General features: G+C 41.7%; 1 protein-coding gene across 1 annotated transcript; it reads left to right on the forward strand.

The window, feature by feature from the left end:
- The first annotated feature begins 464 nt into the window (after positions 1 to 464).
- On the forward strand, positions 465 to 13,311 carry nlgn4xb (neuroligin 4 X-linked b). Its single transcript, XM_041057159.1, has 8 exons — positions 465 to 924; positions 1,794 to 1,946; positions 5,127 to 5,312; positions 5,907 to 6,357; positions 6,594 to 6,807; positions 7,698 to 7,822; positions 10,898 to 11,507; positions 12,904 to 13,311. The coding sequence occupies exons 1-8, from the start codon at positions 465 to 467 to the stop codon at positions 13,309 to 13,311; spliced, it is 2,607 nt and encodes an 868-aa protein (XP_040913093.1).
- The last annotated feature ends 742 nt before the right edge of the window (positions 13,312 to 14,053 follow it).

Genomic DNA, 14,053 nt, shown 5'->3' on the forward strand with positions numbered 1-14,053 from the left:
CACACACAAACATACACGCACACATGCTCAAATCGCCTGTCCAGGACGTACACACTCACTTAAACACTTCCACACATACATACACATACAGACACGCATTCAAGGGACTCACTGACTGAGTCACCACACACTCAGAGGCACTGAATCATTGACTCACACACAGGAACACACAGGAACACACACACACACACACACACACACACACACACACACACACACACACACACACACACACACACACACACACACACACACTCATAGTTAGACACATACACAAGGGGAAAAGGTTGTTTGCAAGAGCCAGGACTATGTGTTGTGTGTGCAATGGGCCAAACTGAGCGGCAGCTGTGTGTGAGTGTTGGATACTTCTGAGGGGTCAACACAGTCCTAACCCTCACCCTCGCCTGGCCCCTCCGTCCCTCCCTCTCACCTCTCATCTCCTAGCTACCCCTAAACACACCATCATGTCTGAACTGAGGACTGGAAGAACTCCCTCATCTTCCCTCCCATCCCTCTCCTCTCCCTTTGGGGTCCTATCCCTCCTCCTCTCCCTTTCTTTTTATCTGGCATCGGCGCAGCAGACTGTGCCTGTCATTTCCACGGTGCAGGGCCGTATCCGTGGCATCCTGACCCCGCTGCCCTCAGACCTCCTGGGCCCTGTCATCCAGTACCTGGGAGTGCCATACGCAAGGCCTCCAACAGGGGACCGACGATTCCAGCCGCCTGAGCCACCTTTACCCTGGCCAGGGATACGAAATGTGACGCAGTTCGCTCCCGTGTGCCCACAGTCACTGGATGAGAGGAGCATGCTGGGAGACATGATGCCGTCCTGGCTCACAGCTAATCTGGATATAGCGGCGACGTACCTCACTCACCAGAGCGAAGATTGTCTCTACCTCAATATCTACGTGCCCACTGAAGAAGGTGAGTGAACCTTGTGATGTACTCTCGATCTGTCAGGGGCAGGAGGGAATAAATATGCAAACATGTTTAGGTTTAGGGTTTTATGTTTAGGTTCATTCTGGTATAAACAAAAGATCTGAACAACCAGAGAGGTACTTGGAGGTACTTTCAGGGGCGTTTGGGCTTTGACAAATTAATGAAACATGAAAGTGTCCTGTCAGGGTATACCCTTGTTTAATAAATAAAGTTCTTAACCCCCCCCAACACCTATCAGCTTCACCCCCTGTGCACGCCGTCGGTTGAAGCAACACTTAATATGCAGACACCTGCGTCAGTCGCCAAGGGGTTTACGCCTTTACTTGTGGAGGAAAGTGGGAAGGACACAGACTCACTCATGCATACATATCGGTTCATACACATGCATGTGACCCTGCACGCACACACACACACACACACACACACACACAAACACAAACACACAATGGCATGAACACACCCACAGCCTCAATTTATATCCACCCGCTGAGAAATTAAAGTAGGGGGATATGAAGCATAGGGAAGCAAGGCAGGCAGAGATTATTTCTGCTTTTGTATGTATAAGCCCACATGGTGATCACAGGCCAAGATACATACCAATGGACACGTGGACAGTCAAACACATGCACATGCAGTCGGCAGGAACATTTATTCAGACAACAGACATAATGGAGGCATAAGGAAGGTGGGTGGATCTGTGCATACACTCATGCAAAAAATGATTATGTATAGCACTGGCATCAGGTGCTTCAGTGATGTCACCTCTGTGGTTTGTGGCATGTCGTCAAGCCATATGTTTCTACAAATATCTATCTATCTATCTATCATCCTCCATCTTTCTCTCTCTCTTCCAGACATCCATGAGGAGGGGGGTCAGCGGCCAGTGATGGTCTATGTCCACGGTGGCTCGTACACAGAAGGCACTGGTAACATGATGGATGGCAGTGTGCTTGCAAGCTACGGCAACGTCATTGTCATAACCCTCAACTACCGCCTCGGAGTATTGGGTAAAATTATATGTCTTCTATATCTAATATATCTTCTGTATGTCTGTAATTTGCTCCAGACGTATGCATTTTACAGTGCTACGAGTGTATATGGTTCGCATGGATGTAGCCATACCTCGAAATAAACCCCCAATCCTTATCCTGTTAGCCTCACTGCTACTGTTAAATCACACCTCTGGATTCTATAATCTAATCATTTTTATCCTATTAATTTATTCTGTGACTGTGACCATCAATATAGTCACTATAGAGAGACATATATGTTGACACAGAGCAGTCAATTAATATTGTGATAAATACATGCTTTGTGTACCCTTAGGGTTGATTTTTGTTGTGCCAGCTGGACTTCATGGGACAGCCCTAAACACGGACAACTGGGCAGCAATCTAATGTAAAACAGGTTTAAAATGGCTGTAGCTGTGCTTCAGCAGCACGCTCCACCCTTTGAGCAAGAACAATAGAAGTGCAATTACTGCCAAGGTGCTCTGGGTATACTGATAATATCACTATGCAATATCATACGCCTGCTGTATAGTAATTTACTTAATGAAAGAAGCTAGAAGGGCAGTGAATGGATAATAATCTGAAATGCAATGTACACGTTTCACATGGATTTAAGCTGGGAATTTAGCTGCTTAAAGAGGAAAGAATAGATGGATCAGACAGAATATTATAGAGGGAGTATTGGGGGATGAAGGGATGCAGAAGTTTAGGCTATGACAGTGGTCAATCATGAAAACTGAGCAAAACATTAACAATGGATAAACCTCAGCTCAAGCTCAAACTCTTCAAACTCTTTCCTCATTACCTGACATCTGGGGATACAACTGTTTTGTCCACATAAATCGAGATATTGTCTTTATGTATAAACACAGCATTTTCATTTTTGGTTATCAAATTTATCTTATATTCACCAACTGGATTGTTTAATTCTTCATCTCCTAAAAAAATGTGAAAACCATTAACCAATTGTTTTTACCCAGAATGCCTACTTTTTTCCCTTTTTGACTGAAAACATGTTCAGAATGGAAGAATGGGTTTCCCTAATGGAAATAAACCCCCTGAAGCCAATTTTTTCCACTACTAGCATCAACTCAGATCCTTTTTACCTCTATGACTCTCTGACTCATTGCTCTCCAAATGGGGAAAATCTGATTCCCTGCGTTTTTTCTAATTTTAGTCAGCAATGCAAAGCTCACGGGCTGAATAAACAGAACATCTTAGAATCCCGGCATTTAAGCTTTTTGTGGTTGTAATTATGAATAATTACCAAGGCTGGACGGGGCCATAGAAAGGTTAAAAACATAGTTTGAAGGCATCATTTAATGTACTACAGTGAGGGCATGAGCAGTGAGCAGTATGTGTGAGCACAGTAGGCCTTCATATTGATTACAGTAAGTCAGAGGTATGAGATCCATATCATTCCACTGACTTGGTTAAATCATGCCCTCACTTTAAATAATTGGTGCTCACTATTTGATAATTCATATGAAGAAATTAATTAAACGTAACGGCAGGTTAACAAAATGTGTGCATACAGTATGTTTTACGGTTGGTTATTTGATTTAGCTTATACAGCCATGTTACAAAATGATTTAACCCACAGGCCCCAATCACATAGTCTACTTGATTATGTGGATTTATGTTAAAGAAAGTGAATGACATTTTTAAAATGTATTTGGCTTTTAGATACATTTCACAGAGATTAATCAGTCTTAATCAATTTACTTATTATGAGAGAGCAAAAGTAAGGGAAGAGTTCTTACATCATCTGTCTGCTCTTTCTCTTTAAATGATTTAGTACTATTATTTTGTTTTCTGTTTTTTTTTTGTGTAGTTTTGGCCCATTTACATGTACATCACGTGTACAGGCAGAGAATGCTAATAATACATGAGCAATGATTCTCTTCTGCAAGGAAGGCCACTCATGGTTCTCCTTTAATTAAATGGAAAATGTTTTTTTGAAAATGGAACCTGAGCTGAGTTGAATACATGTTAAAGGCTTAAAAGATTCAACAACAAAAAACAGTATTGATTTGAGTTTATGAGCTCCTTGTTGTCTTTTCTGTTTTTTTTAGAAGCTTTCAGTGTTTTCAATAGATATTGATTTTATAACATGGCATAAATCTGCATCTGCTCAATGGGTGAAACAAAACTCTATTTAATTCTGACCATGGGGGAAAAAAATAGCGGCCAGAGCTGTAATCACTGTACTGATTCAAACAAATCCTACATGCTTCATTTTGTCTTCATCTGCATCCTCTGTGTTTATGCCACCTCCAGTATGATCATCATCATCATCATCATCATCCATCATCACAAATAGTAGTGTCTTCCTCTTCTTCCCTGTCATCATAAATTGGATGCATGAGGTGAGCCCATATATGCAACACAATCATGCACACTGTTATTTTTTTTGCTAATCTGACTGTAATCGGCAGGAATTAGAGCATGTTTCTACAGAAATGTGAGGAACATAAACAAATTAAATAACTGACCCAAATCTCAGTACAGTATGCAAGCACATTTCACAGTGTACAGTACGTGAAGGTGTTCTGAAACTGTTATTGCAATCAAATTAACATAATGCCCCTTTTTACATGAGAGAAATTTATAAAGAAAAAGCACATAAGTGATGAAATGTATTATTTTAACAACACTACTTTTCTTGCTCATTATACTCCTATGTGTTCAGGGCCAGCTTGAGGTACAGAGAAATGAGCTTCTGCAGTAATGAGATATGCTGAAGTGGAGTGAGCTATTAGGATCCTTTGTGTTTACTTAATAAAGTCAGCAGTAAAGGGAATAAGGGACAGCTGCGTTCGTAACTGCATATGTGTTTAGGTTTATTTCTGTGTGTGTGTAAGCTGATATTCACGTACATGAATATGTATGTACCTTCGTGATTTGATTCAATTTCCTAGGAGCTGCAGGAGAGGCACAGAATTTTTCATTAATTTTCTCTTTAGATTTTTGACAAATTGATTTTAACAGTGGGGATGCCAAGGTTTCATGTCCTGTCACCCCTTCTGTGTGCTCCTATGTGCTTGTACATACTATGTCATAGTTGTACATAGTTTGCTCAGTTGTCTACAGAGCTTTTTAGCTTTGATCTCTTCTTGTCTCTCGTGCTATATGTTAAACCATATGTAATAACAACATCACTCTGTCTGCCTGTAGGGTTTCTTAGTACTGGTGACCAGGCAGCAAAAGGGAACTACGGCTTGCTGGATCAGATCCAGGCTCTGCGCTGGGTGAAGGAGAACATTGCAGCCTTCGGAGGAGATCCAAACAGGGTCACTGTGTTTGGATCCGGGGCTGGAGCGTCCTGTGTCAGCCTCCTCACCTTGTCTCATTACTCTGAGGGTAAGGGAGAATCATGGGCAAAATTATATTTATATTATATTTGGCTTACTACATGTGGCAAAGATGTGGAAACATACTCTTTATGTACTTAAGAGTACAGGCAGGATGGCCTGGTAGGGCGCATATGACCATTGGTAGGTGGGTGTTGTGAAAGTTTTGAAATTTAGGGTTATGACACTTTCCAAGGTCTCCATTGGACCGATACATCACTTACTGGTATTAATGCCTGAATAAGCCTTTGAATCCTCTGAATAATACAGTGCAGCCTTCTCATGACTCATATAGCTAAGAGCTGTATTATCTTAAACTTTTAACCCTTACCTACTTGAACCTAGTGCCCTAACGATGACCTGTCAGCCTTTTGAATTATGCATTTCTGTGATTTCAGTGTTTTCCTACAGAGGAATTGATTTTTTTCTGCATCTCTTTATAAATGTATTGTGTAACCCTCCAAGTGTGCGATTGTATGGTTATGCATTCATGCATGCATGTGTGGGTGCATGTGCATCCATAAATGTATACATGTGTGTGCCTCAGTGTATATACTTCATTCACCCGTTTGTATTCATGTTTGTGTGTTCATGTGTATCTCAGACCTGTTCCATAGAGCCATCATCCAGAGCGGCAGTGCTTTAGCCAGTTGGGCTGTCAACTACCAGCCCAGCAAGTACGCCCGGCAGCTCGGTGAGAGGGTGGGCTGCGGCATTGACGACAGCACCCAATTGGTTGCCTGCCTCCAGGGCCGGAGTTACCGGGAACTTGTGGAGCAGAACATAACGCCGGCCAAATATCACACAGCTTTTGCCCCGGTGATTGATGGCGATGTTATACCAGATGACCCCCAGATTCTGATGGAGCAGGGAGAATTTCTCAACTACGATGTGATGCTGGGGGTTAATCAGGGCGAGGGCGTGAAGTTTGTGGAGGGCATTGTGGACTCAGAGGACGGTGTCACTGCTGAGGACTTTGACTTTGCTGTATCAGACTTTGTGGATAGTTTGTATGGATATCCAGAAGGCCGAGACACACTGAGAGAGAGCATAAGGTGAGTGACTCTGTACATGTCTTAGTATATTTAAGCAGTTGTCTGAGAAATACTTTGCTGTTTGATGTTTTGCTGAAAGTTAGGTGAGAATAGGAAGCTACTAATTTTTGCATTTTTTGCATACTCTAACATTACATTTTTTAAAATGTTGATTGATGGAAAGATGGACTTGATCCTAAATGATTAATTGAGTTACTAAATAGATTATTGGCTAATTTTAAATGTATTTATTAAAGGTTCATGTACACGGACTGGGCAGACCGCGACAATGCAGAAACCCGACGAAAGACTCTGGTAGCGCTATTTACAGATCACCAGTGGGTGGCACCAGCAATCGCCACAGCTGACCTTCATGCTCAGTATGGGTCTCCCACCTACTTCTACTCCTTTTATCACCACTGCCAGAGTGATGCCACTCCACCCTGGGCTGACTCCGCCCATGGCGACGAGGTGAGATGATGTCATGGTGGCGTATTGCTTTACAGAAATAATGTAATATATACATATAACAGGTGCAGTAGAAGAAGAAAAAGAAGTGTTTGCAAGTAGTGGCACTGGATGTGATATTAGATATCAAGGATATTAGATATCAAGGAGAGGAATATAGATGTGACATTTCACAAAAGCCAGAGTGACTGAGTTGGGCACTCAACTCTAAAGCAGAATGACGTGCACATGTGTCTGACTAGTGTCTCAAAGACTTTTGAAATTTTAATACAATGAATCAGGAGCTCTTGGTTTACATGTCTTTCAAGTGCTGCTTCATACTGATCTGTTCTTACTTAATAAGACAGTTCTCCACTGTATGAAATATCTGAAATGCTCATGGAATTTATTTTCCCTCAGGTCTGATTTTGGATATGTCTCATTTAGCCGTATATTTTATTGCTATGGTGATTTATTGCACTAATCTTCTCTTTGGTATTTATCAAGCAGTAAACTGTTCATTTCCTCATAATTTTGTTTTTTTGTATAAGTGTACATTAGATTGCCTTATGTTAAACACACAGACACAAACACACTGTGTTTGTGTGTGTGTGTGTGTGTGTGTGTGTGTGTGTGTGTGTGTGTGTGTGCGTGTGCGTGTGTATATGTGGTTGGTGTGTGTGGGGATGGTTTTCAGTCCAGATGATTAGGGATGACTTGTCAAACTGAAGATGAGTTCAGTGACCTGAGTTTAAGTTCACTGTAGTTGTGTATGAAGCGGTTTCTGTCTTCACTGTGATGAGGTTGGGGTTTGACATGATTCAGTTATGGTGAGAGTTACTGTCAAGAGAATGAATGTAATGTGTTGGCTCCAGCAGTAAGCTATTCTAATATGTGTGTGTGTGTGCGCGCAGGTGCCCTATGTGTTCGGGGTGCCCATGGTGGGACCCACTGATCTGTTCAACTGTAACTTCTCCAAGAACGATGTGATGCTGAGCGCAGTAGTCATGACTTACTGGACCAACTTTGCCAAGACTGGGTGAGCTATTAAATGCACACTGCTGTGAGATGTTGATTTTCTTTTTTGCCTGACTATACAGTTTAGAGCAAAATCAAGAAAACAAGACAAAACAAAGAACAGCTTCAGCATGATTCACTTCCCTTTATTTCTGCCGTCTTACGCATAGGAATCTGTTTATAATTTCTACTATTAATATCTAATCCCCACCCACATGTAGAAAATGTCTTATGATAGTGAATAAAAGAGAGGCCATTTAATCACATTTTACGATGTAAAAGAAAATGCACAGCTGTCAATGGAAAATCTGTCTTTTTCCATCCTTTTATCTTTGACTCTCTGAAGAGACAAGGTTTTGGCAACAAGGATGTGTTGCTGCTGTAACTGTGGACAGCTCACTCCTGATTTTACAGGAACAAATCTCCTCCAAGCTAGAAATGAGACAGCCAAGATTCAAGTCTAAGGTGTCATCAAGACAAACAGCATAGGGCCTCTCCGCTCTGCAGTACTTGATAACTTTTCTTTTTTACATTTAATTTGTTGCACCAATTAATAGTTAACATGAACATGGGCGCGGGGTGCAGTCATCTGGCTGGGATTTTAACAGCGAGAGGACAATCAAAGATGCAGAACAACAGGGAGAGGATAACAGGTTTTGATTACTGCAGCATTAAGCAAATGTGTTACCTGCAAATTATGTTCTTATGCGACTGTTTTGTATTCGTTAAATACAATTCGGAAAAAAATTTAGGAAATGTGTGCAGGTAGATTAAATCCATTTCTCTATCATGATTTTCTGTCACGATAAGCAACATTTTAATACCATGAAAAATCTAAGCTTTTCAGAAAAAAAAAGGTTTCAATTGTAAACTGAGAGAAGCTGAGTTTCAACTCAGCTTCAGAGGAAACTAGTGAAGTTTTAGAGCAACAAAAATAATGAGCTCACAGGCAAAGGATATGTTATCATAATGTCTCTTCCTTCAAAAGGTCTCTGATGTCTGACAAGCAGACAGTACTTTAGATACAATCATGAAAGCAGCACTGCAAACTAATTTTGGCAGAGGATGCACACAGGTTCTCTGTCATGTCAAAATCTTGACAAGGCTTTTCATCTTTGGACCTTGGCTGAGAAGGTTAAAGCACCCCTGCTCTTGAAAAAAGTCTTTTTGTGGAGAGCCAAGGCAAAGTCCTGAAAGAAGAATGAGAGGTTGGCGACTATGTGATAGATCGTTTCTTTCTTTCTTTTCTCTTCCTCTTTCCCTCACTTTTAAACCCGGTGCAACAGAAATGAGGTAAAAAAAAATACATTTAAATTAAAATGCTCCTCAAGTGGTTAAGTAAAATACAGTTGTTATAGAAAGAATCTGCATTAAAACTTTTAAAAACCTGACAATCCACACTGATAAGAGCACCTTTTATCGCTCCACTCTGACATGATATACAAGATAAAAGTAATTGTTGAGGATGGACCCTCTTTCTGCAGTGCTCGAAGTGAGTAATTACCAGTAATTAATCCAATCGAGGCTCACTCCACTGAGACCTCTTCAGATTTACAGAGACATCTCCAGTCTAGACCTTGATCTAAATCACCACAGAGCCTTGCTTTGTCACAACATACATAATCAGGACAGTGCTCGCACACATTTTGACTGTGGCGTGAAAAACCCCCCTCCCTTTTATCTGGGTGCGTTAAAACATTCACATCGCATCAAGTTAGCAGTCTCTCGCCAGTAGTCTGTATTGTCATTACCACTGCAACAAGCTGCAGAGCAAAATCACCAAAGGGCGGATGTGAGGATTTCAGTGCGCATTTCAATTATCAATGGGAAACTTTCTCTGAAGAAAGATCTCAGTCGTCTGAGAGTGTCTCAGATGGCGATGGAACTCTGCGACAGCTCAATTTAGCGGGGAGGATGTGATGCTCCCTGATGTATATTTTGTAAGCCTCTGTGTGGGCGTATAAATCCTCAACCCGTGTGTGTTTGTGTGCCGGCAGGCCTTCACGCTAGCTGCCTTTTTGTGCCGCTCATAAGGTGTTGATTGACAAGCGAGCACATAGTGTGTAACTGGCAAGTCTGTGAAGATGTGCCTCTGTTTCATTTCGACATTTCAGCTGCTGACACAAATAAGTTGGTAAATCGACAAATAAATGCCTGTCCGTATGTGTCAGACAAGTGATTTTTCAGGATGTGTTCTTCTCTCTATCACACGCACATTCATCTCCGATGTAGATATCTGACACTTTTATGTTTGCTAGAGGGGCAAACATCCGCACACTGTGTAAACTGCAGGAGTTTGAACCGTGTACTACCTGAAAATGTCAGACATAGAGAGTGGACCAAAATCAATGATCTGCGACTAAAACCACATTTGAGCCATGTTTACAGGAAAACAAAACGTAAACGTTCACATAAATAAAACATTAATGTTTGCTTTGAACAAACAGTTTTTGCCACTGGTTTGTCTTATGCCACTTGAATATTGATTAGAAAGATTGGTGGTGAAACTGGCCTGCAAGAGAGAAACCCAGCTTCCTCTGAGGACAAAAGCCAACCATGGAATAAGTCCTCAGCGGCTCTGTTAGGAGTCTCTGACATGAAAAGCAGAAAAGCATGAAATACTGGTATTTGTACTTTCAGTAAAGATGTGGAAAGCACATGGTAGATAAGTGGGTGGAAACCTTGTATTCTCTGTTGCATTTCATTGCTTTTCCTATTTAAGCTTTTGTTGATCATGGACTGTTGAGGGAGGCTGTAGTTATTAGCAGCTATGTCACCATGTCAAGTTGCACTGTTATTTTGGGTGATCTAATTTTTATTTTTACCTTTGGGTTTTCATCTGTCAGAATGCTGGGAGCTGACAGATATTTCAGTATTGCTGAGATGATCTTGTTTGTTGGAAATTTTTCTCTGTATCCTTATTGCTATTTTGTCTGAGAACAACCGGCTCAGAGAGTATGAAAGAAATGTCTTGCCTAACACAAATTATTAATCCCTCTTTTTTGTTACCTCTAAATTATAAAAAAACAAATAACTTACATAACCACCAACCCATCTAGATGTGAATAAATAAGTCATTGTTTTTCACTTTTTCCAGTGATCCAAACCAGCCGGTTCCACAAGATACCAAGTTTATCCACACGAAACCTAACCGCTTTGAAGAAGTGGCCTGGTCTAAGTACACCCCAAAAGAGCAGCTGTACCTCCACATCGGCCTCAAGCCCCGGGTCAGAGACCACTACCGGGCCACCAAAATCTCCTTCTGGCTCCAGCTGGTGCCTCACTTGCACCATGTCAATGAGCTCCTCCAATCTGTGTCCTCCTTCACGCATAGTCCCTCTCCACAGGATGACACCCCTTATTCCTACACTAAGCGCCTGTCCAAAGGTTGGCCTCCTAGCAGTACACGTCACCCCGGCTCACAAGGAGGTACCCCACAGCCTCCAGAGTCTGCTTTAGGCCAAGGTGGAGGGGAAAACGGGGTCCGCGTCCCTAATGAGGACTACTCCACCGAACTCTCTGTGACAATTGCAGTGGGAGCATCACTGTTGTTCCTTAACATCCTTGCCTTCGCTGCTCTGCTATACAAGAAAGACAAGAGACGTCTGGAGCATCGTAGGCCCCGTCCACTTCCTCCCCCGAGACGAGATATCACACCTGCAGATGTGGCTGCCCACCTACAGGGTGAAGGACTGATGTCATTACAGGTGAGTCAGTGTGTTATTGTATTTATATCTCCATACAGGGTTTTACCATAGATGAAGCCACACAACTAAGTTGTTAAGGTTATATTGAAAATAGTCATGCTTATTGCTAGTGAACCCATGTCTTATTTCAAGTTTAAGCAACATTAAGGCAAATGAGGTCATGTGTGGCTATGTGAACAAACTCCTTTCCAGTGGAGCAGCTGCCTGTGGAGCTGCCAGTTGAGCACTCCAAAACACAGCCTGTCATCAGCAGACATTATCAGTGTCAGAATGTGTGTGTTTTGATGCATGTGCGTGTGTGAGCTCTGTCCAATTGCCTGAATGGCTTCCAATTGCCTCCAATTCATCCACTGACTCTGTGGCCTTTTCTATCTCTGTAAGTTGCTTTGAAATCTCCAAGTGGTAATTGAACTACATTAATGTAGCTCAGCACTGCAGCTGCTTTTGTCATTTTTGTTTTATTTATTTTAAATGTTATTTCTTTTCATGTGGTGTTTTGTGGTATTCTGTTACCTAATGGTATTTCTGGTGTGACAAGCGAAAACCAAACATTATCTTTTTTTCAGCACACATTATAGTGATTTATGCTAGTGTTTTTTGATTTAATCTACGCATGATTCTGACTGATAAAAAAAAAAACATACTAGCCCTGCAGGGAATCACCTAAAATCAGTCAGACTCAGTCAGGAGATGCTGAGGCAATGATGACAAATAGCAGATGAACTTTATGAATATGAACTGAACTCTGCGTTTGGTTTAACTGTTCTCAGGCTGGAGCAAATGTGGGACTTTTATAAAACGCTGTTTGTGTGAGCTATAGAAGTTATTATTTTACAAATGAAAAGAGCTTTGTCTGATAGTTTATTGCACTGCCCATCATTTGATTATTTTGTACATAATTATGCGTACATTTACCCTATCATAACATATATATTGGGAAAAAAAATCTTGAGATACTGAGTTTAATCATATATAACATGGGATTTGATTAGAGCTGAAGCGATTAGTTGAGCAATTGGCTCCTCAATGGACAGAAAGTTAATTAGCAACAATTTTGATAACAGATTAATTGTCACGTCGTCTTAATTGTAAGGATTTGCTGATTTATCAGTTTCATATCATTGTAAATGGGATCTCTTTGGGATTAAGGCGATTGGCTGGACAATCTGAAGACAATACCTTGGGCTTTAGGAAATTTTAATGGGCATTTTCACTATTTTTTTTGCATTAAACAGCGATGGTTAATTAGTAAAAAAAAGCAGGTAGATTAATTGATAATGAAAATAATCCTTACTTGCAGCTCTAGATTTGATTAGATGGTTCTCTCTCTATCTGAGCTCATTGCTTTCACTCCTTATCGTCATCTCATCACTTATCTAACCATTCATATCATCAGGTGAAGCAGCTTGAGTGTGATGCAGCATCAGCAGATGAGAGGAACAACACTCATCACCATCACACTCTAGATACTCTGGATGCTCTGGATGGCTTGGACACCCAGGACATCTACAGCACTCTGGACACCGTGCGTCTCACCTGCCCACCCGATTATACCCTCACCTTGCGCCGCTCACCTGATGACGTCCCCCTCATGACATCTCTGACCCCAGGATCACTACCTGTGACCCCTGGGTCACACCCTGTTACCCCAGCAACGCCGATGACCCCCATGACACCTGGATCAGTGGTGGGGATGAGAATGGGGCACCCTCACCAGGGTTACACACACCATAGCCCATATAGTAATACACACTTGCCACACACACACATCTCCACGCACACACACTCCACTACACGTGTATAACCGCAGCAAGATACTCACACATACAGGGACATAATTACAACACACACTCATTCTAACACACACACACAGGCACACAAACACACATAAAACAAAAGACTTAAATACCTCTACTAATTACCCTGCAGGATTGTTACAGATGGAGTGACAGAGAGACATTTTCAGTAACAGGATGAAAAGACAGACAGCTGTGTGTCGCATGTCGGGGACCCGAAGACAGACTGAATCCCAAGAGATGCAGTTCTATGCATCATTCGCTCATAACCCGGAACTTGACGAGCCAAGACATTCATAAAATGTCTCAAACTCCGTTTTAGATATTGAATCTTCTGCTTTTTCTAAACCTGAGGAGGAGGAAGAGGAGCGCTGTGGCCAAAGGGTCACTTATGGGTCCTTTTAAATCTCCAACTGTACCTGTGCTGCACAGTGAAGCAGTGCCGGGAACTGAGCAGAGCAGATGCAGATGCAGAACTGAGCTAAGAAGTACCACACACACAGACTGCTGATGTCAACTTGAACAACCTGTGAAATGTGAATGTAGCATTTTTTTCCATTAAAAGATCAAAGGCCCTATCTGCCAAGGATCAAACCAAGCTGAGGAGAAAATAACAAATTTCAGCGAGAGATGGATGTAAAAAGAGACAGGGAGGAAGAGGGGGATTAAAAACAACATTAGCTGAAGGAAAAGTTAGTCAGATGGTGGGAAAGAGATTAAGATTTCATTGAGAGGGATTTAACAGCTGTG

Source organism: Toxotes jaculatrix, chromosome 15, assembly GCF_017976425.1.
Source record: "Toxotes jaculatrix isolate fToxJac2 chromosome 15, fToxJac2.pri, whole genome shotgun sequence".
Classification (NCBI taxonomy): domain Eukaryota; kingdom Metazoa; phylum Chordata; class Actinopteri; family Toxotidae; genus Toxotes; species Toxotes jaculatrix.